At 44.0% G+C, this 23,166-nt stretch overlaps 1 protein-coding gene and 1 long non-coding RNA gene across 3 annotated transcripts; one reads left to right on the forward strand and one right to left on the reverse strand.

The window, feature by feature from the left end:
* Window positions 1-4,337: 4,337 nt before the first annotated feature.
* On the reverse strand, window positions 4,338-8,618 carry LOC141572076 (uncharacterized). Its single transcript, XR_012497185.2, has 3 exons — window positions 8,326-8,618; window positions 6,588-6,675; window positions 4,338-4,470 (listed from the first exon to the last, which is right to left on the reverse strand). It is a non-coding gene; the product is annotated as an uncharacterized LOC141572076 (long non-coding RNA).
* Window positions 8,619-8,666: 48 nt separating this feature from the next.
* On the forward strand, window positions 8,667-22,167 carry PPIE (peptidylprolyl isomerase E). Of its 2 annotated transcripts, none has more exons than XM_074334480.2 (10): window positions 8,667-8,733; window positions 9,784-9,882; window positions 10,936-10,979; window positions 11,450-11,476; window positions 12,669-12,750; window positions 13,246-13,346; window positions 15,614-15,737; window positions 17,968-18,153; window positions 21,425-21,567; window positions 21,779-22,167. In XM_074334480.2, the coding sequence occupies exons 1-10, from the start codon at window positions 8,703-8,705 to the stop codon at window positions 21,845-21,847; spliced, it is 906 nt and encodes a 301-aa protein (XP_074190581.1). In that variant the 5' UTR covers window positions 8,667-8,702; the 3' UTR covers window positions 21,848-22,167. The 2 variants fall into 2 exon arrangements, with proteins under 2 accessions (XP_074190581.1, XP_074190580.1); XM_074334479.2 differs by having other exon boundaries at window positions 8,683-9,186.
* Window positions 22,168-23,166: the final 999 nt, after the last annotated feature.

Consider the following 23,166-nt stretch of genomic DNA (forward strand, 5'->3'; position numbering starts at 1 on the left):
AAAACCCTAACGTGGAAGAAGTCTGGGCCTCTGAATGTATAAGGCAAAGCTTTCACTAATCTGTATCAGACTATGGTGTGAATGAGAAATAACTTTCTATTAAGATAAGCCACTTACATTTTTGGAGTTGTTTGTTATAGCAGCTGTTAATTACCCCAACTAATAAACACCTCTGGTCATTATTGAAGTTACAAATGACTAGAGATTTTCACCTGGTGAGATCTGGAGTTGCAAACATCCATGGTGATTCTCCTCACCATCACAACTGTTACACAAGCCCTTTTTATAGTCATGTCAAGGGTTAGTCCTGTAGCTCATATTATCTAAAACGTGTTTGATGGGATTTTAATGATCTCATATGCCTTTTTTGACTAGTGGTCACAACTCATGAAGTCATTTTATTGACATTTTATCAGGAAAAAAGAAAACCTCCATTGTCTTTCTATTACCAAGTTTACGAACCACTTATGTTTGGATCCATATCTCTTGCCCCATGAAAATGGAGACATGTTCATTTCCTATCTAAAGGCAACCCAGGGTACAAAAGTTCTCCACTTTGCCAAATCCAATAGCAATTTTATATTCTTTTTCATATTCTTGTTCCTCTTAATCCCTTCAACAGCTTTGTCTAGTGTATCCACGCTGTACATGCTACCCACCGTTAGTCTTTTAGTAGCCATCTCAGTTATCAGATCAACTGTCGCATGCTTATGTTCAAGTAACGCTTATTTTACTTAATAATGGCCCCAAAGGGCAACAGTAGTAATGCTGGCAATTTGTATATGCGAAAGAGAAACTGTAAAGTGTTTCCTTTAAGTGAAAAGATATGTATGTATAGAGAAAAACATAATGTATATATGGGGTTAGGTACTATCCGCGGTTTCAGGCATCCACTGGGGGTCTTGGAACATAGACCCCGTGGATAAGGGGGTACTGCTATAGTTGCTTCCTGTAATTGCTGTCTCTGAGATAACTTACTGTTCTTTTCTTGCCTTGTCAGTTAACCAGTCAATTATACCCAAGGAACAATTCTTTAGATTAAATTCTCTCTGGGTAAATAACTAGTATGGTTTCTATCCCCTGCTCGGACCCTTCCTGATACACATACCTCAGTGTCCTTTGAACAGAGAACAGTGCCTGACATCGCAGGAACTCCAAAAAAAATGTTTGTTGAATTAATAGCAGTAATACTTACTGAGGTTTTGTTCTAAGTGCCCTACACGTATCATCTCATTTTATCATTAAAATAATCTTATGAGCTGGGAACCATTATCCAAATAAAAGGAAAAATAAACACTGATATGTAGCGATTGTTAAACTGACTGTGCGGCCAGAACACTTGATTCAATGCAGAAGTTAGGTCAGGTGGGTATGGGTCTTCACAATGAACATTAGCAAATAACTTGGGGGATTAGCTAAAGTAGGGGAGGTTTACTTTTAGGCAGGTAATACACAAGGGAGAAGTGGCCCCCTGAAGACTGACTCCCAGGCCAAAGACAAGACAAGGACAAGAGGCACGGTTTCACAAGGAGAGGTGACTGGCTGGTGTAGACGAGTGTTTAGCTTGTCAGCACAGATTGTTTTGTTTGTAATGGAGCTGAGTCCTAATTCCATTTGTGGTTTTTGGAACTTCATTGACTTGGTAAGTCCATTAGGTTGAGGGCAAATAGTACAGTTGAGGCACAGATCACAAATATAACAAGTTCATCATCAGGCTGTTTTCTTGGCTGATTCTGATTAGTTCTCCAAGAAGCAGTTTCCTTGGTGTCTTCTTCTGGGGCCCTGACAAGTGCTTTCTTGTACTTTATTAGCAACACAGGCTTAGAATCATGCCGTAGGTTAAGTCCATTTGCACTTGCTCAAGACTCAGCAAAAATTTCCTTTAGCATCTCATTTTTACTGATGAGGAACCTGAGCCACAGAGCAATTAAGTAACCTTCCCTTGGTCACACAGATGGTAAATGATAGAGCTAGACTTTGGTAGGTATGGTAGATTACTTACTCTGCATGAAAATCAATTTCCTGATGCCATTCTGCCCTGCAGGTACTCATATGGGCCAAACCTTCCTGGTCAAGCAAGTTGACTTTAGAGTTGATACATTTAACCACTTTGCTATAGTACTTTTATGGGAAAGATAGGGGTGGGGGAGGGAGGGAGAGAGAGACTGAAAGTATAATGTTGTTAAGGCCTAGGTTAAAATCCCAGATCTGCCTTATGCTATTTACAACTTCTGTGAACTAAGCAAGTTACTTAGTTTTTCTAAGTCTCAGTTTCCTCATCTGTAAAGTGTGAAAATAAGCCATACCTAAACAGACACTCCATTTAATCTATTTGAGGTGTTTTAAAAATAAAATGCCAATTTATGATCCAAGACTGCCCCCTAGAGGTAAAATTAAAATACAGACTCCATAACTAAGCTAAAAAACCCTACCCTCCAAACAATCCCAGAAAGCCTTTTTTCTTCCCAAATTGTTGAGCCAAAAACCCAGTAGCTTTTGCAAATCAAATGGTTCAGTAACAACTGGTTTTTAGCATCTCCAATGTCTTTGAATTGCAAGACCAGGCTTCCTCAAAGGAAACTGGGAAGGCTTGGCCCAGTTGGGTACTGCAGGGCAGAATGGCATCAACTAATTGATTCCCAGGAAAGGCACCACCAACACACACACACACACACACACACACACACACACACACACACACACACGACAAAAAGCCCAGATAGCTTTACAAACAAGTAACCCACATTTCAAAGAAACAAATTATCCCCTTTCTTACCCAAACTACTTCAAAAAAAAAAAAAAAAGGAAAATCCGATCAATTCATTTCATTAGGCTAAAACAGGTCTATAATCCTTTATCTTAAACATTTTTGAGGTTCCAGAGTTTAGAGAGATTATGCAGTGTGTAGGTTGTGTATAACATCCCCAGCACAGTCTGGACCAGCTCCCACAGTCAAATAGTTACTATTTCTGCAGCAAAACATACTAAGTAGGATAAATAAACACTATAAATAACCTCAGATCAGTTTAGATGAGGTTTTGCTGCCAAATGAGTTGGCTGAAAACATGCCTCCTCCTCCCTCCCACCCCCGCGGAAAAAACAAACAGCCTAGTGCCAGTTTTCAGAACTTTTTTAATTTTGGAATTGCAGATAAGGATTGTGGACCTGTTAACTCACAGAAGCTGCAGCCTCTGTTTCCCACCAATATTTTATACCTTCTGGTTGTGTAAGCCCACAGCCTGCATGCCCTCTGACAACTCCTCTAAACCTATGCACGCAACAAAGGTGGCATACACAGTATCCCCCATTTGTCTTAACTCTGCAGTTTCCAAGGAAACAGTACCGTGGAAGACCAAGAGTCATGCAGGCATGCATCGCCAGACCTGATATTAATTTTCCCTTGACTCACAGGCAGGTAATTTAACATTAGTTAATCTATCACTATGATTTGCCAATTAACTAGTACAGGAGAAGAATCATATGATCCTTTCCAAAATGCAGAAATATCAGTCAACAAAACTAAACATGAGTTCATAACAAAAACTCTTAGCAAATTAGGAATAGGAGGGAAAAATTCAGTCCATTAAATGGTACTGACCCCAAATCTAAACTTTATACTTAAGATGAAAATTTGGAAGCATTTCCATTAAATGAGGAACAAGGTAAGACTGCTCTCTATCCCCACTACTATTCACCATTATTCTGGAGCTCCTAGCCAATGTAATAAGAGAAATAAATAAGAGGTGTAAAAGCTAGAAAGAGACAACACTGTCTGTATTTGCAGGTTATATTACTGTCAATTTAGAAAATCCAAGAACATCTAGAGAAAAACTATTTGAACTAATAAGAGAGTTTAGCAGTTTTACTAGGTACACCATCAACATATAAAAATCAATAATTACTAAATACAGAAATAAGAAACTAGAAGATATAATAGGTGAAAAGATACCATTTTCAATGTCAATAAAACCTGTAAGGTATCTAGGAATATATCTTATAAAAGATGTGCTATACCTTACAGAGGAAAATATAAAATATTTTCAAAGCTATAAAAAAGAAATAAAAGAATAAATGGAGAGGTATAACCTGTGTACGGATGGGAATACTCATTATCATAAAGATGTCACTTCTCCCTCAAAATAAACCTACAAATTCAATTTATGCCAATAAAAACTTATCAGGATATTTTGTGTAATTAGCTAAGTGGATTCTAAAATTCATATGGAAGAGTAAATATCCAAGAATATCCAAGATAATTCTGAAAAAAAGAACAAGATACCAGAGATAAAGATTTAATATTAAACCATAGAAATTAAATAGGGTAGAATTATCTCAGATCAATTTAAAGGGGTAGACAGCTCAGATACAGATCAAACATATTGGAGACTTACTATATGGCAAGTGGAGGCAGGGGATTGGATTGCGCTAATAGGTAGTATAGGAACACTGGGCTCTCCATTTGGAAAATCTCTATAAATAAACAAGAGAAAACAATCCAATAGGGGAGGAAAAAGGAAAGCCTAATGATATGTACAAGCAAATCTCAGGATAGGAAAACCACGGTCATGTTTAACATCATCAGTATTTAGGTAAATACAAATCAAAACCACAGTGAGATACCACTTCACACCAACTACAATGGCTATAATGAAACAGACAGGTGATAACCATTTTACATTCCCCCCAGCAATGTATGAGAGGTGCTATAGGATCTCTCATACATTGCTGGTGGGAATGTAAAATGGTGCAATGGCTTTAGAAATCAGCAAAAAATGTCCTTTATTGTCCCATTTTTATAGATGAGGTACCTGAGCCACAAAGCAATGAAGTAATCTGCCCTTGGTCACACAGATGGTAAGTGATAGAGCCAGACATAGAGGCAGTTCCTCCAGGAGCTGAACACAGAGTTACCACATGACCCAGCAATTCTCCTAGGTATATACCCAAGAGAATTGAAAACATGTCTACACAAACACTTGCATATGGATGTTCATAAAAGTATTATTCATAGTAGCGAATAATCCATCAACTGATGAGTGGGTAAATAAAATGTGGCACGCATATTCGTATAATGGCTTATTATATGGAAATCAAAAGAAATGAAGTTCTGAGCTACGCTACAACATGGAGGATCCTTGAAGGAATGATGCTAAACGAAAGAAATCAATCACAAAGGACCACATATTGTATTATTCCATTTATATGAAATGTCCGGAAGAGGCAAATCCATATAGAAAGTAGGTTAGTGGTTGCCAGGGGCTGGAGCGAAAGGGTAATGGGAGCAACTACTAAGGGGTGTGGGGTTTCTTTTTGGGGGTGATGAAAATGTTCTAGAACTGGATTGCAGTGACGGTTGCACAATTTTGTGAATATACACTTTAAAATTATGAATTTATAATTTTGATGAAGTCTAATTTACCTATTCTTTCTTTTGTTGCTTGTGCTTTTGGTGCCTTACTGAAGAAACCATTGCCAAATCCAAGGGACAATTTTTAAGTTTAATATTTTATTGTTTAAGGCTGAGTCCCACTGTTTGCGAATATTTTTGTCATATTAACCTCATCTAAAACTTCACACCAGAAAAATAAGATTCACTTGGAAAAGAAAAGTCATATACAACTATATCCTTTTAAAATTTTGAATGTACTATTTAAATGCAGAAATCCGTAGCAACAGAAGGGTTAGACACAAACTGTGCCCAAAGTGAGTTTGAAGGAGTTCAAACCACCACGAACTTACTCTCCAAATATGCATATGTAGCTGAGTCCAAGTGTGTGGGGGACCAAGTGTATAATTAGATTCCCAAATTAGCTGTTATATAGAATACAATGTTTATTAAGGATAAGTAATAAAAATGTGCTAATTTGAAGCGTATTCAAGAGTAGTCACAGGAATTGTTTCAATTTAGACCACTGAGGTGTTTTTTGCCCCCACCAGGAGTATTTTGTAACTGATATTGTTCAGAGTTGCCTGAGCACGATGACTGATTTTCTAGTGGTTTTATTATTGTCTGAAAATTCTCTATAGACAACACACCCTTTTATTGTTTGCACCCATAATAGATTGCTTCTATTGCCCTGCTCTTGATATACTATGACTTTTCTTTGAAAAAGTCGTTCTCAAAGTGGGCCTCCCCAGCCAGCAGCTTCAATGTCACCTGGGAACTTGTTAGTTCCCAGTCCAGTCTGGACCTGCTAAATCAGCAACTCGGGGAGTTTTAACAAGCCCTCCAGATGATTCTGAGGTCTGCTCAAGTCCACCATCCGAGAATATGGAACCTGCCATACCTAGGACTGGAATCCAGGGCATTGGTGAATCCAGTGCTAAAAGACAATAGTATAAGGCAGGAAAAGTGACCGTCAGCTCTAGGTCTGGCAAACCTGGACATCTGTCCCTCCTGCTACCAGTGAAGAAAAGTGTCCCTGGCTAGTAGAGAGAATGTCTTAGCTTCTAGTCCTTCTAACAGTCTCCATGGTACAACCATTGAATCAAAGGAAGACTCCTGGAGACGGATATTGCCCGGAGTGATGGGCTTTAATTTAGCTTGTTCTTTTCTTTAGGGGTTCCCGCGGCTGTGCAGCACTTACCGTAGCACCTGTTCACGCTCCTCCTCGTGCTATGGCTCCACATCAATGCACCTCCAGTGTTGGCAGCCCACGGCCTGTGATTCAGTGTCTGCAAAGGAGGACCAGACACTCAATGTGCTAAGAATAGAATTTTCCATTTCAACATTATTTGAAAGAAGCTTTTCTCTGTCTCATTCATCAGATATTAAAACTCCTCTAAATGCCAAGGAATTGTTCAGTGAGCTGGAGTTACAGAGCTAAACAAACTGACATGGTCTCTGCTCTCAAAAGGCTCTTTTTCTAGTAGGAGAGAAGGGAATTTTAAAAAGTAGATATAAATCATGCTAAGTATGACCAAGGTATCTAACTGTTCCCTTCAGAAATCTATGCATCCCACTCTCCCACTCATTTCACCTAAAAGTCTCTAAAGATGGGATTTCCAAAACTTAATGCCATGTGAAAAGATATGAATATGTTCTATAGACTTCAAGGGCCTGCTTTTAGGCTTGAGATCATCATTGACCTAAAAGAAGTAGACATTGACATCTAGAAACATCTAATATTTCTAGAGGCTTTTATGAGAGAGGTAGTATGGTACATAATAACTGCTTTGATAGTCATGCCCTTTGGCCCAGTCACTTTTGGGAGTCCCTCCAAAGCGGTAAGGTAGTCTTCAGAAAAGAGCTGTGCCACTAAAAGACAGTTACTGTAGCTTTGTATATTTAATAAACAAATTCAATACTATTATTTTGCAAATTACTTGAGCTCATTACTTGAGCTCATTAGGTGACGGGTAGAATGGGATGATAATCTGTACCTGAAAACGTTTGTGAGGACTGAATGTCTGTGGAATAACTGCCTTGCACTAGGCCTGACACAGAGCAGGTGTGTTCTGTATGTGTTCATTTCACCTCCTCTTTCTAATCATATTGCATTTTATTATACACATGAATATATACATATGAAAATGTATGTAGGTTTTTTTTATATTCCCACCACTCCCCTCTCAGTGGGCTGAATTTGCTCAGAGACTGTTACCTCTCCCCGTCCCGGGTTTTCTGAAAGGTAGCATCCAGGGATTAAATGGTTGGACTGTCCTAACCTCAATCAGGTTAGGACTGGAGGGAGAAAGCCACCATCAACCTTTCCCTAGTCTATGGCATTAACCTCCTGGTCTCCAGGGTTCCGCCCAATCCATTCTGGGCACAGTGGTCAGCGAGAGACCATTTTCGAACATAAATGCGACCATGAACTTCCCATTACAACTTCCGGTAGCTTCTCAAAGCCCCCAAACCCTCCACGTGGCTTACAGTGCCCTGCAGGGTGTGACCCTTGCCCACCTTTCCTGCCTGATTTCATATCCCCCACGTTGTGGCCTTTCAGTTCCTTGATTGTGCAGAAGCTGTCTCCTCTCCCTGAAATCCTCTTCCCAGTTCCCTCCTCTCTGGCTCCTCTTCCTTCAGATTTCAGTTTAAATGTGACCTCAGGCAGGTCTTAATCCACTGCTCTACAATAGGTGGCCCTATTGTTTTCTACCGCACGTCAATCTGTGATTTATGCTTTAGTTGGTTTATTCCAAGAATCTGTACGCTTTTTTCCTGAAGAGCCAGGTGGTAAATACCGAGTATTTTCGGCCTTGCAGGCCGTAAGTCTCCTGCCTTTGTAGCGTGAAAGCAGCCACAGACAATACTTAAAGGAATGAGCATGGCTGTGTTCCCATAAAACTTTATTTATGGACACTGAAAATTGAATTTCATACCTCTTCACGTGTCACGAGATATTCTTGCTTTAATTTTTCCCCAAACTATTTAAAGATGTAAAAACCATTCCTAGCTTACAGGTTGCCCGAAAACAGGCGGCCAGGGGTGGCCGGCGGACCGCAGTTTATCTGTAGCAGTTTACTATTTGAGGACTCCGCCTGATTCCGACCAGACTTGTTTCCAGCAGCACTGAGCACCGGCGGCACCTGGACCACGCAGCTTCCCTCTAAACGCTCAGCTCAGGTACCGCGGGTGTGCCCTGCAGGAGTGGGCGGGGTCTGCAAGCGCCGAGACGCGGGGGCGGGGCGGAGGGGCGGGGCTGTGGGCGAGGTGGGTGGGCCCAGCGCCGGCTTCCGGAGGGACTGCCGGGAGCAAGATGGCCACTACGAAGCGTGTGCTGTACGTGGGTGAGCAGGCGCAGGCGCTAGGCGCGGGCTGGGCGAATCCGATCCAATTGGGGCCAGGCGTGGGATCGGAGGCGAAGGGCGGCGAGCAGCTGTCTAGGCGGCACCTATGGCTTTACTGCTATGCTTCAGGATGTTAGCCCGAAACGTAGAGCTCTTGCCGGCTCCCTTCCAAGTCTGCTGAGCTCTAACAGGAACCTCTTCGCCTCCTGGGCCCGGAGGATTGGTAGAGGAATATTATGGGCCTCCAAATCCTCGCGCCCACTCATTTTACAAACATTCATTTGCAGCGATGGCTCAGTCCTGGCCCCTGCCCTAAAGGAGGGGATTGCCAGACTAGCCCGGTAGAAGTGAGAATAATCTCAATCAGCACGGTTTGATTAAGCGCTTTGATAGGGACGGACAATGATGACATGGGCCTGGGTGCGGGGAGAAATGATGCTTCCATCCGAAGAGGTAAGGACAGACTTTCAGGATGCGGTGACTCCGGAGCTGATGAGCCGGAGCTAGCCAGGTAGCCAAAGTAGAGGCAAATGTGTTTACGGAAAAGGAGCAGCAAGAGCAGAAGCCCAGCGGTGTGAAATAGTCTTACTTGTGGGGGCAGGTGGGTCATTTTGCGGGAAACCCATGGAATTGGGGAAGCAGAGGGAAAGAGGCTGAAGAAGTGGGCAGGGCTCCGCTTAAGAAGAGTCTGCTAAGGAATTTGTTCCTTATCCTGAGGCCAGTGGGAAACCTCTGAAGGAGTTTAAACAGCTAAGTGATCGGTTAAAATCGGCACCTTCCCAGGAGCATTCTAATTGGCTCTGTGGAGGAGAGGGAGATCAGTTATTAAGTCATTGTAGTGATTCTAGGTCTAGATGAGGGTCTGCAAGAAGGGTAGAGAGAGCAGTGTGTTTCGTAAGTATAGATGAGGGAGCAGATGAGAGGGGTGCTTATACCCAAAGTCCTGGATGGAATGACCCCTCCCCTTGGCTATAGCATGCTAACTAGGCTGCAGGAACTTCTTAAGAGAATGAAGGACAGTGACTCAGAAGGCCCTTGATGTCTTTGCAGGTGGACTTGCAGAGGAGGTGGACGACAAAGTTCTTCATGCCGCTTTTATTCCTTTTGGAGACATCACAGATATTCAGATTCCTCTGGATTATGAAACAGGTGAGTCCTTTTAGTGTCTCTCATGTTCAGAATCCTCCTACTAGGAAAATAACTTTTAAAAAAATTTTAAAGTTATATCACAGTGCATTCCAAATACGGTTAGTATGTAGGAAAGTTCCGGTGAGTGCCTCAGTAGGGCAGCATGGCAGCCATCTTGATGCCGAAGGAATATTCTGAGGCTTGTGTTTGTGAACTGTCACATAAGTTTGCAGAGTCCCATCTGTTGGGTTTGAGATAACACAAAATTTTCAGTAGCCCAATAGGAAGATAGGTTTTGAGCTACATGGGGATCCTTGCTGGTTACCCCACCACACGTGCTCCCTTCTTGGCAGCTGTGCTGTTAACCATGGCAGCAGGAAACCCAAACCCAACACTGGGACCTTGGCCTCTGCACCTGGGTAAGTTTTTCTACAATAGGTATCACAGTTCAGTTTTCTGTTTTACCTTTGTTGTCATTTTTAACATTGGAGTTTTAGGCCCAGCTCTATCATTGACCCTGTATGATTGTTAGCAATGTCTTTAAACTCCCTGGGCCTGGGATCTTTATCTGTAAAAAATCGTATGTTATATTGGTTCTCTAAGGTTAGTTGGTTAATTTAATTTAAAACTTTTGTGCTTGGCCTTTTTAGGTAAGTCAGCATATTCTTGAAGATAAAGACTGAGCATCCTTATCTTTAGGATTCATGCTTTATGCACAGTTGATGCTCAAAATGTATATTTGTAATGAATAATTGAGGAATAAATGACGTATTTTTTCTAGTTGCCTTGCATGCAAAGCTTAAGGTTTTAATTTGGCTTTGGTAGAAGAATTGAATGCTTAAAGATTAAAAGTGTAGTTTATTATTTAGCTATATTCACTAAAGAACATTCAATATTGCTTGAAATCTTGTTTAAACTAGGAAGAGTCAAATAATGAGAGCCCAAATAGTGATTGTGTGAATTTCTAGTGTCTGGATATGGCATGTGACTAACTTTACTTTTCTTGTGACCATAAGTTTCTTCCCATTGCCCCATGTGGAAATTACTTGTTTGTGTTTTCCTTTTTATTTTTAGAAAAGCACCGAGGATTTGCTTTTGTTGAATTTGAATTGGCAGAGGTGAGAAAATTCTTTGTTACCCATGTTTCTTCTTTGGCTTGTGTTAGTGTTATTATTGATTACAAAAGGAGCTGTTCTCCAGTTGGTTAGGTTTCTGGGCCTCATGCTGATGCTTCCAGAGAGACAAGAAGTGCTGTTTGAAGAAAAACCTCCCTTACTTAATCAAACTGTAGACTGTGGTTAACATCCCAGACCTGCCAGGTCCTGCCCCTCTTGGTCTGCAGAACTCCTGCAGGCCTGCTCCTAGAGCATTCTTGCCTGGCAGCACTGGTGATTCTCTTATGCCTTCCACTAGATGGCCAACTGCTGTACCACCAGCTCTAAAGTCAGCCAGGAAGTGCTCTGCGTTAGATGCACATGCAACCTAGGCAAGAAGTATAGGGATGACTCTTTCCTGTTTTCTTTTTCCTACTGAGTATTTGTTTAGCTACCACAGGAAGCTAAACTTGTACCGTGTCTTTTCTTGGCAGGATGCTGCAGCAGCTATTGACAACATGGTATGTCTGGTATCTTCATTCTTACTGAAGTTGGTTTCGGGTGGTGGTACAGAGGGTCCTTGTTTATATATTGGTTTGCTGAACCTCCAAAGTTACAAGGTTGCATGGAGAAGTAAAAATTGTCTTCATGTGAAAATATTCACAATAAATTAATCACTTACAAGATTAATCCTTACTCAAACATCCTTCCCCATTTAACAATAATGTAAATCCTAATTGCCCTATTGGCCAGTCTGTCACTGGCTACCCCATGTCTAGGATAATAAATTGCAAACACTACGCAAACTGATTGCACAGTGAAATTGCATATTTTGTAAAAGAGGCAGGATATCATGAAGCCTTAGACCAGTTAACAATTGAGAAGAGAAATTCAATAAGGATAATGACAGTGTGCTACTGATGCAAAGGATTTGAATGTTCGGAGAGGTTCCTGGGGAAAATGATGACACTCTTGAGTATTTATGCCCTCTTTGCGATCCTTTGATTTTCATTATCAGATACGATGTGCAGAGATGTCAGTCATATCATACTGTTGATAGAATTTTGTTGGAAAAAATACTGCAAATTAATCAGCACCCATTACATATTTGTTCTACAAATTTGTGCATAGTTAAACCTGAATTTTAATTATAAGAAATTTATTTTCATTATTTTTAGTTACATCACTATAAAGTCCCAGTGGACATTTTTTCCCTTCACTTTTTACCATGCAATTTTCTTCACTGCTGTAAATGGGTTCACATAAAGTAACCTTTCCTGGTACCAAGAATATTTAGATAGTAAGGTTCTCCTTTATGCCTGGTCTCTGTTACCCATTCACCAAACACATTCCTCAGCTCTCGGAGATCATTTCTCACCATTTCAAAGCTGATCTTGACTTTTGAAGGTGAACTTAGGTACTTGAAAACTACATTTATCCTTGTAATTTCAGAGCACTCTGAACCCGGAGTTACTTTGGTAGCACAGGTCTTGGCTGGTATTGAAAGAAAGGAGGTGTGTGATGGCTCCAGGGAGGCTGTTCCCTTCAGCCCACGGGCTGCTTGGTGGGTGCAGAGCTTGCTGTTAGGGTCTCAGGGCTTAAGGGGGAACAAATCATGAGCATGTCTCAGAAGTATCAGAAGCAAACGGAAAAGCTGTCTGACTCTCATTGAACCTAACAGTGTTTCAACAGCTGGATTTTCAATCTTTGCAGAATGAATCTGAGCTCTTTGGACGGACAATTCGTGTCAATTTGGCCAAACCAATGAGGATTAAAGAAGGCTCGTCCAGACCAGGTGAGTGGTGGTAACCACGGATTCCCCATCACATCCTCCACTGTGACTTTTTCATCCCTGTTTACTTGGAAGTATGTGCTGAGTGCCATTACTGGTGGACAGGAGTAGAGGATGGCGAAGGGCATGTGCCACCTTTGTGGGGAATAAAAGAAGTATGAGCTTCTCGGGGTAATTGTTTCCATTATGAGAGAAAGCCTGCCTAATCCTTTGTCTTTCTCAGTGTTTTCATTCCTGGGGTGTTCTACCAAGGGCTGGAACTGAAGGCTACAATTTTCCCTTTGGCGTAGTTTTTTACTTCACCCTGCTGAGAGCTGGAGGACTTCTGGGCAGACATTCCCAATGGGAACTTTCCTTACCCTGGGGAGTTCCCACAGCAGAATCCTCGGGCTGAGAGGTCCACAGAGTATATTCCCACTTTGTCCACGAAAGCAGCTAACGAGCAGTTGGCTGATAGCTCGAATCTCTTTTAACACTTGTTTGATTCTTTCCCTTCAGTTTGGTCAGATGATGACTGGCTGAAGAAGTTTTCTGGGAAGACTCTGGAAGAGAATAAAGAGGAAGAAGGATCGGAGCCTCCCAAAGCGGAAACGCAGGAGGTGAGATCGAAGGCTGTGCTTCCACAGAACACTTTTCTTTTTAAGTTTTTATGGAAATTTGCAAATATATGTACAAAAGCAGAGCGAACATAAAATGAACTCTTAGTACTTCAGTAAAGGCGGTGATGAATGAACTAATGAGAGAAGCTTTCGGCCTCTCATCCTCGTGTTCTGTGTAATGAGCTTCTCAGCTCGGTTTAGGTACTGATATATGATTGGCGGCTGGCAGGGAGAATGCCCATGGTGAAGAAGGGTAGTGCGTGCTCCTCTTCACACCCCCTCCCCCCCAGTCAGGCCCACTCCTTCACCGAAGCGTTTGGCATGAGGCTCATGGTCTTCCTGTCGTTGCCCTGACACAGGAGAGTCAGGGCAGGGAGTGGTACCATCCCCTCAGTCTGTACACAGGTGTGAGGTTCTCCCTCAGAACCCACCTTGGCACTTCCTCCTGGTTCTCAGCAGCCCCCTCACAATTGCTTGTCAGGCCTCCCCCTCCTCCTGGTGAATGTCGTTTCTTTCTTGGATCATGGCATCGTCCTCTTCTCTCCGCCGAAATAGTAGCAGTCAGTCTGATTTTTTGCAGCCTCTCTCCTGTGCTATTGATTTTTCCTGGTCTTTGTTTCTAGTGTTGAACTTCTGACATTGCTGCTGCCAGTCACACAGGCAGCTTAAAGTTGTCTAAAATGGATGCCTTCCCTTCTCTAATTCTGTTCTTCCTGTGTTCTCAAGCTTTTTAATTTGCCACACATTGACCCAAGCCAGAAATTCAGATGCAAAGCAGAGCTCATAACTGGTCCTAGAGACAATACATCATCATATTCTGCTAAGTTTTTCTCTTAAGTCTTCCTTGAATCCCTCCTCGATTGTTGCATCGTCCCAGGTTAACCTCTCATCTCATTTGCATAATTGCAATAGCTTCCTAACTAGTCTTCTGGCTGCAATCTTTCTCTCCTCCAGTCTTTCATAAAGACGGCTGGAATGATTTTTTTAAAGACCGGTCATCTGACTCTCCTGCTGAGACCTTTTCAGTGGCTCCCCATGACCTATCCCTTGGGATAAAGTCCAAGACAGATGGACTCCACGTGCTTGACCCTGCCCATCTTGCTGGTCTCAATCCCACCTTTCCACATTGCAGTCCCCATTTTACACTCTTGGTAAAACTAGGCTTTGTATTTCCCTGTATGTCTTTGCTTTTGTACAGGCTAGTCAAGAGCTTATTGCCTTTTCCTTTCTAGGCAGTAAACTCTGTGAGGATAGGGGACGTACATTATACATCTTGTTAATAAAAATGTCATGTAGGGTAAAGTGATTCAGAGTATGGACTGGGTGGAGAGGGAGAGAGTGGTTTAGGTTTCAATTCCAGCTTCTCCACTTACCTTGGGCAAGTTACTGAACTGAATTGTGCCTCAGTTTCCCAATCTATAAAATGGGGATAATAGCAATACTGATCTCAACGGTGGTTATGGGGATTAAATGAGATGCTATATAAAAAACATTTAGAAATAGTAGCCTGTACATGGCAAATGCTATGTATTTGCTACTGTTACTATGCTACTGCTATTGTTAGCAGCAAATGATAGTAATAGCCTCCTCAGTGCCCAGCGTGATACCTCAGCACATGTTTGTTCAGCTGAACCACAGACAAATGATGAACACCTGACTTTTGTCTTTGGAACAAATGTGAGGGCTGTATTAAATGTCTCCTTATTCTCTGCTTAGCCTTGTCTACTTGAGTATTAAAGCAAGGCCCCCCTTAACCTCCTCCATTGTCTTCTGAGCACCTAGGCCCACGCCAGAGGGCTGCCCTCCTTGCTTCCACTGCAGCCGGCCTATGGCTATGCAGGGCTAAGCACAGAAGGAGGAGGTGATGTCGCGTAAATGGGTCAGTTTAACTGGAGGAACGTGGGTGGGCTCGAGCTGGGGTTTGGAGACGTTGAGAGTGTACTGTGGGCCAGGACAGTGTTCTCCTGTGACTGCAGGGGGGGTGAAGCCAGCGACATGTGAGAGTGGGTGTGCTGACGTTACATGCCTGTGGGGTGCGGCTCCAGTTAGGTAGCGCTGACTCTCCTGTCACTACACGTCCAGCTGGGCGCTGTGGCCCTGGCCTCTCCCTGCTGCAGCCCCATCAGGCCCAGGGCTTTCCCTGTCAGCACCTTGCTCCAGCCTGCTCACTGCAGTTGGCTTCTGGGCGTGTATTCCGAAGAATCTTCGCTCTCCTACCTGGGGAGTCAAGGAGTTCACTCTAATGTAATGATTTCTTCTGCGCCTAGGGAGAGCCCACTGCAAAGAAGGCCCGGTCAAATCCTCAGGTGTACATGGACATCAAGATTGGGAACAAGCCAGCTGGCCGCATCCAGATGCTTCTGCGTTCAGATGTCGTCCCCATGACAGCAGGTGAGCAGGACTCGGCTCGGGACGGCCAGGAAGCTGGTAGCTGAGCAGTGAGCCTTCCCAAGGTTCTCCATGCCTCAGTTCTTGTTCCCTTGACATTGTTTCTGACCTGAGTTGATTCAAGGCAGGGGTGTCCAAACTTTTTTCAACGTTTTTCACCAAGGGCCATATGCAGTAAAATACACAAACAGCCGGGCCACTCACTCGAGGTGAAGTACGTATTGCCTCACCTGGTTTATTTAAGTAAACTAAATATATTTTTTGAATTTGCTACAGGCCAATTAAAAATGGATTGCGGGCCGCAGTTGGCCCACGGGCTGCAGTTTGGACACCCCTGATGTAAGGCAGCTCAGATCCTGAGATCTAGTAACAGATGAGTCAGAGCAGGCATTTTTGAAGCTTTAGAAGTGCTGGGTTACTATTTTAAAACATTTTTTTTAAATACAAGTAAACATGTATTCATGGTAAAAAAATAAATGAAAAATACCATGCACATATAGTCCAATAATATTGAAGACAATAAATTAATAAATTTAAAAATTTTTTAATTATTTTTAAAATAAATTTAAAATTTAAGTCGCCTTGCCTTTCCACAGCCTCTCTAGAAGTAACTGCTGTTAACTAAGTTTCTTGAGTATTCTTTCTAGTTTGTTAAATACTGACTGTTATTTATTCTTCTTCTAATCAAAATTTTATTATATAGACATATAGTTTAAAAAGTCAAATTCACAGAGCTTGTTTTGAAAGAAAGCAGTCCTGCTGCTGTCCTCCCGCACTTGAGCTTCTGACGTTTCTGCAACATAAATTAAGTTGTTTCTTGGCTTTACCCACTTAATATTCTGCTTTCTTAGGTTTGCTATATCATCTATTTGTTTTCTAGCTTTCAAAATTTTTTTGTTGCTGTTGTCTCTCTCCTTTTTTGGCCATTTTATCCATTTTTTAATGTACAATTCAATGGCATTAATTGCATTCACGATGTTAAACAACCATCACCACTATTTTCAAATTTTTTTCATTACTCCAAACAGAAACTCTGTACCTGTTGAATAATAACTACCCATTCTCCTTTCCCTGCAGCCCCTGGTAACCTCTTACCTACTTCATGTCTCTCTGGATTTGCCTATTCTAGATATCTCATATAAAGGGAATCTTACCAGTAGTCGTCCTTTTGTGCCTGGTTTATTTCACTTAGCTTAATGTTTTCAAGGGTCATCTGTGTTATAGCATGTATCTGTTTTTCATTTGTTTTTATTTCCAAGCAGTATTCTATTGTGTGGATAGACCACATTTTGTTTATCCATTTATTGCTTGATGTACACTTGAGCGTTCTTTCCACTTTCTGGCTATTGTGAGGGATAAATGTTCATATACATGTATGTGTATAAATCCGTTTTCAGTTCTTTTGGGTAAATACCTAAGAATGGAAATGCTGGGTCATATGGTAATTCTGTGTTTAACGTTTTGAGGAACTGCCAAACTGTTTTCCATAGTGGAAAACACCATTTTACATTCCCACCAGCAATGGATGAGGGTTCCATTTTCCCCGTATTCTCACTAACAATGGTTATTTTTTGTTTATCGTAGCGGTCCCACTAGTAGATGTGAAGTGGTGTCTCATTGTGGCTTTGATTTACATTTCTCTAATGACTAATGTTGAGCATCTTTTTATGTGCTTTATCGGTTACTTGTATATCTTCTTTGGAGAATTGTCTATTCCAGTCTTTTGCCTTTTTATTAATTGGGTTGTTTGTCTTTTTGTTATTGAGTTGTAGGAACTCATTATATATTTTGAATATTAAACTCTTATCAGATAGGATTTTCTCCCATCCTGTGTGTTACGTCTTCACTCTAAGAGTATCCTTTGATACACAAAAGTTTTTAATTTTGATGAAGCCTAATTTGTCTATTTCTTTTGTTACCAATACTTTGGTGTCATATTTAAGAACCATTGCTATATGCAAAGTCACAAAGATTTCCCCATGTTTTCTTCTAAGATCCTGTTTGAGTTTTGTTTTAAAGGATCTCTCTACCAAATTGGTGAATTTAGTGTGGAGTAGAGCTAGAATGCCTGTATTCACTCCTCCTTTACTCAGAATCCCGAGTCCTTTAAGATACCACAAAGATTTAAAAAGAAAATTTAAACAAATGCAGTTTTCAGAATCTAGTTAGAGGGAGGTTTTGTTTGTTTGTTTGTTGTTTTCTAACCTCAGCACTCGTCCTCTCTCAACCCCAGAGAATTTCCGGTGCCTGTGCACCCACGAGAAGGGCTTTGGCTTCAAGGGGAGCAGCTTCCACCGCATCATTCCCCAGTTCATGTGCCAGGGCGGGGATTTCACAAACCACAACGGCACCGGGGGCAAGTCCATCTACGGAAAGAAGTTTGATGACGAGAACTTTATCCTCAAACACACGGGACCAGGTGGGACCCGATCGGTGGGTGGTGACGAATGGGGCTGGGCCGGGGCAGGATGGCTGTGCAGGATGGAGTGACAGGCGGTGGTTCTGGCTGAGGGGTCGGCGGTCTGGAGGAGACCCAGCTGGTGCACAGAGGAGCCGCGTTCAGCCTGGCTACAGTGGAGTAAGCGTGCTTCCGTTCACATACTGCCCATCCCCCCACGGTGTCCACACTCCCTATCAGCCTTGTTTAGATTCTGTGGTCTGCCATTGTAAGCTCTCTCTTACTTCCTCAGCCCCACTGCCCCCCTCTCTTTGTCAGACTTACCCAGTAAAAAATCTCAGTGGTTGGTCCCCCAGCAACTAGAGAAAGACACAGAACTGTACTGAATGGTCCCACTTGAACTTTGTGACTACAGTTCTTCAGGGGACCTGGGCAGCCTTACTAGGTTTCCGTCGTTAATGCTTAGTCCCAATCAGAGGTGGTGGTTCCACTCCTTCCTTTACTCCCGAAGCCCCCACATCGCCCTCTGCCTCAGCGTGGCCTCCTCCATCTCCGCACACGTGGCTGCTCTGACTTCCCCTGAGTGAGGGAATGAGCTCTCTCCCGAGGCTGGCCCCTGCCCCCTCCTCAGGGACCTCGCGTCTGCAGTTGTCCCCTGCTGCCTTGTGTACTCCATTCCCCTGCTCTGCTAGAGCATTCATCAGCATAAATGTATGTGGTGTCAATCTTCAAAAAAATCATCATCTGACTCATATCCCCCCTCAGCTATCACCCAGGCCTCTGGTCCCCTAAGCAAAACTTTTTAAAAAGGTTGTGTAGACTCTTGCTTTCTGTTCTCTCTGTACCCCTCTAGCCAGACTTCTAGCCCCATCTCCCCATTTTTATCAAAGATGCAAACAGCTTCTGTCCTCCAACAGCCAGTTCTTGGCTTCATGTTGTCCCGTCCCCAGCAGCATTTACGCTGCTAACCCCCAGCTCTTTGAATCTTTCTTCATTTCTCTGGCAGGACTCCTCCCTCTTTAAGTTTTCTTTTTACCTGATTGGCTGCTTTTTCTCAGTCTTTGCTGTCTCCTCCTTTTCCTGACCCCCCAAAATAGAAGCGGTTCGGAGTTCAGTCTGTGTTCCCCATGGACTCCTGTCACCCTTTACCCCTTTTTTCTGTCTGGTAGTTTGTAGTGCCCCTCTTTGCTGTGCTGAAGCAAAATTCTTGGGTGATATATTCTACCTACCCATACAGTTATTTAAAGATCAATATTATTGTATAATTAATAGAAAAGAACATCAAAAAAAGTAAGTTGTAATAGAAGAATCTGGCTTTTCGTATATAAATGTTCAGGCATAGCTATGCCCGATGACAAAGGGAACCTTTCAGGTACAGCAAGGAGAAATGCACCGTGGATGCCAGCAGTAGAATTGCTGTTGGTGACATGCGTGATTTTGTGGAATGGCAAATACAGTTGGTTAAATTCTGAATTCAAGAACAGTATTCTCTCGATAGTAGTTGGAAAAAAAAACCACAAAAGAAAATAAAAAACTTTGGGCTAAAATGTATAATGCAGTTAGGTTTTGGGTGCAGGTAATTGTAAACAGATCTTCCACCTACACCAGTGTGCGGCAGGACATTTGAAAGTCTAAGAGGATACGGGACAGTTTCTCATTGAGTGAGATATTGCAGAACATGTAGCATTCCAGGCTCCCAACCCCTAATGCCGTTATACCCCCTAATATTTCTGATATTCAAAAATACATTTAAATTTCCAAAGGGCCCCTGGGGACAGGACCAACCCCATTGAGAACCACAGGCAGACTTCTAATCCCAGGCTCTCAGTCCTGTCCGTAAATTAATCCTGCCCACTTTACGCCTCCACTCCATGCCGACCTCTCCCTGTTGTCTCCCCTCTGGACACCCCACAGGCTTCACAGACCTGAATGGCTCTTGTTCTCTCCCAAACTCTTCCTCCCCCTCTTCCCTGTTTCAGCCTGTGACCCCACCACCCATCTAGCCGGTTAGTCAGAAACTTAGGGCTCATCCGTGACCCCTCTCCTCCGTCACCCGTACCTCAGGTCCACCTTCACATCTCCTCCTGGTCCGGCCGCCCTTCCCCTCCACACCCACCTGGGTGCTGCAAACTCACCTCCCCATGTCCGCTCTCGCCTCTTCCCCCTCGGAGTCTAATCTTCGAGACGTGGTCAGAGTGAGCCGGGGCCTGGCACCTCCCCGAGCTCGCGGACCGAGCTGCTCTGCCCTCGGCGTCCCCACCGCAGTCTTGCTATTTCTCACACACCCAGAGCTCACGCCCCTCGGGGCCTCGGCAAATGCTGCTTCCTCTCCTGGAGCATTCTTCCTCCAGTCTCCACAGGGTTCACCCCCACTTCCTGCAGGTGTCACACACACACGCGTCACTTACCCGAGAGACCTGCCCTGACCGCCCTCTGTAAATGGGCTGTCCTGCCTTCTCGCTCTTCTTTTTACTCAGCTTCTTTTTTGTCACACACGTTTTACCTGAAGTGATAAATTTACCTTCCTATTTATTTATTCTCTGTTCTCCTTCTGAGAATGTCAGCCTCATGAGGGCAAGACCCAGGCTTTCTGTTCACCACTGTATTCTGGAGCAACGTCTGACACATAATAAACACAATTAATATTTGAATATCTGAAACAGATCTTCCCAGGGCTGCTCTGATGTGTGTCCGACCCTGATCTACTCTGGCTTTGAGAGGAGAAGGGGACACAGTCCCCATCGAGAGGGAGCACACGGTACAGAGGCCACCACAGTCGAGCTGCGGCTCTTCGTGCTACACACCCTCAGCCCCGCCAAACCAGGGCCTTTTAGACGAAATTCCGATGTCACCTCCACCAGAAAGCCTTCCATGACGGTGGTGCCAGCACACATATATAAAACATACACGCACATATTCTGTTAGATGACTGCCTCGTGTGCTTCCATTCCCTGCACAGATGTCTGTGTCACTGGGCTTCACTATGTCATGGTTGTCACAGCACAATTTTCTTTTCAGTGACTTTTCCACTAGGCTGTGAGCTCCACCAGCGCTGGGACCAAGGTCCCCAGGGCTCAACAGGGGCCTGGTTTCAAAGTAGACCATAAGTATTTATTGAACGAATGACAGAACACACCAGTATAAAATGACTGAAACAAGCCTGCTTACCGCTTCACTGACTATCAGTTGAGTGGAAGGTAAGGCATCCGCGTGGTCAGTACATCCCGGGTCTGAGACTGCCTGGCCGGAGGAGCCAGGTGGAGGGAGTTGACGTGCTCCTTCTCTCCCCCAGGCCTGCTCTCCATGGCCAACTCCGGCCCAAACACCAATGGCTCCCAGTTCTTCCTGACGTGTGACAAGACGGATTGGCTGGATGGCAAGCATGTGGTATTTGGGGAGGTCACAGAAGGCCTGGATGTCTTGCGACAGATTGAGGTAGGTGGCCGTCCGGGCCCTTGGTGCACAGCCCCATGGGAGAGCTGGAGCGGGCCCCCTGTGGCCTGGAGAGCTGGAGTGAGGGGCCCCAGCTGCTCCCAGGAGGAGGCTGCCTCTGCTCAGGCTGGTGTGTGGGGGTGTCCCTGAGCCTGCCTTTAACCTTCGCCCTCTCTCCCCCGGTTTCTCCTCTTCTTCTGTTCCACCTGCAAAGGCCCAGGGCAGCAAGGATGGGAAGCCAAAGCAGAAAGTGATCATTGCTGACTGTGGGGAGTACGTGTAAGAGGCACTTTCTCTACATGGCCGCTGCGTGTCCCAGAGCCATGAGCCCCGGGGAACCAGCACCCAAGGATGTCCCGTGAAGCAGGGGTCTGTGCCGTGGCCCTTCTCGGGGTCAGCTTGGAGCAGCTCCTCTGCAGGCATAGCCTGGGCTTCCTCTGGCTCTTTCCCAAGCATGGCCGTGGGCCTGGGAGCCAGCCCTGGCACCACCCTCCCCACCACCTTTCCAGGCCTTTGCTGCCAGGGCTTCTGCTGGGCCACCACTGTGGCTCCTGAATGTAAAATAGACTTTTTTTACCAGATACAATAAATGACAGAAAAATCTTTTCTCTCTTGAGGCCTTCACTGATTGCATGAAGCCCACTCACATTATGGAGGGTAATTCTTTATTTCAACCTACTGATTTACATGTTAATCATGTCTGAAAAATAGCTTCACAGCAACATCTGGACTGGTGTTTGACCAAAAACGGGATACCATGGCCTAGCCAAGTGGGTACATAAAATTAACCAATACAATCCCCAAAATATTTACTACCTGAATTTACAGAAAGTTTGCTGACCCCTGAATGAGACAAATGGCCCTATCCCATACTAAGCTCACAGTCTGGTCCTACTGTGTGCAGTCTCTGCTTGATGCTCAACGCGGGCTGGCTTTATCTCCACTCCCGCTCCATGTTCTGGTTGGCCAGGTGGCTTTAAAGATCTCTCATGCAGAAGGTTCTGAGCAGGGACCGCCCTGTAGCCACTGGGTACCTCCCTGTGGGTTGGGTGCTCAAGCTATTCTGAATCCACTGGGCTGGACTTTTTCATCTTCTGTTGAGATCTGGATGAGCCAGGAGGCAGGAGAGGCCTGTTGCCCTTTGGCCCTGCGACTCCAGGATGGGAAAGCTTAGCAAGTTTAGTTGCTGCCCCTCTCAAGGCCCTACTGGGATGTCCATGGGTATTACCTTGCCGTGTCCACCCCAGAACCCTTTACAGAGGTAAACCAAGGCTCAGGGAACATGACTGCAAAGGTCACCCAGGACAATGTGGCAGAGCTGTGACATGAAGCTTGGCCCATCTCCCCACCCTGCCCTCCATCATAATGGAGTCTTGGGAGTTTTATTGGGCTCTAGACTCAGTCTACGGCAGGGACGCCCAAGGGCCTGGGGGTCATAGTCCCCATGCTTGGTCTGGACCCTTGTGTTGCGACTTGAGGACACAGCCTGACTCTTCCAAGCAGGAGAAAGGTATTAGAGCTTGGGGAGCAGTAACCTAGCCACCTAGTTCAGCTACTCAGCACAACACTCACCCCTCTCCCCCTTGCTCAGGAGGGCTCTGT

This window comes from Rhinolophus sinicus, chromosome 14, assembly GCF_057876585.1.
Source record: "Rhinolophus sinicus isolate RSI-liver-muscle chromosome 14, RSI-T2T, whole genome shotgun sequence".
In the NCBI taxonomy this organism is placed as follows: Eukaryota; Metazoa; Chordata; class Mammalia; order Chiroptera; family Rhinolophidae; genus Rhinolophus; species Rhinolophus sinicus.

Bases quoted from the DNA above. Each gene is read 5' to 3' on its own strand.
- PPIE (XM_074334479.2), top strand. From the start codon at position 9,144: ATGGGCCTGGGTGCGGGGAGAAATGATGCTTCCATCCGAAGAG. The intron at 9,883-10,935 runs GTGAGTCCTTTT...TTTTATTTTTAG, and splicing joins TCCTCTGGATTATGAAACAG to AAAAGCACCGAGGATTTGCT. The intron at 10,980-11,449 runs GTGAGAAAATTC...TTTTCTTGGCAG, and splicing joins TTGAATTTGAATTGGCAGAG to GATGCTGCAGCAGCTATTGA.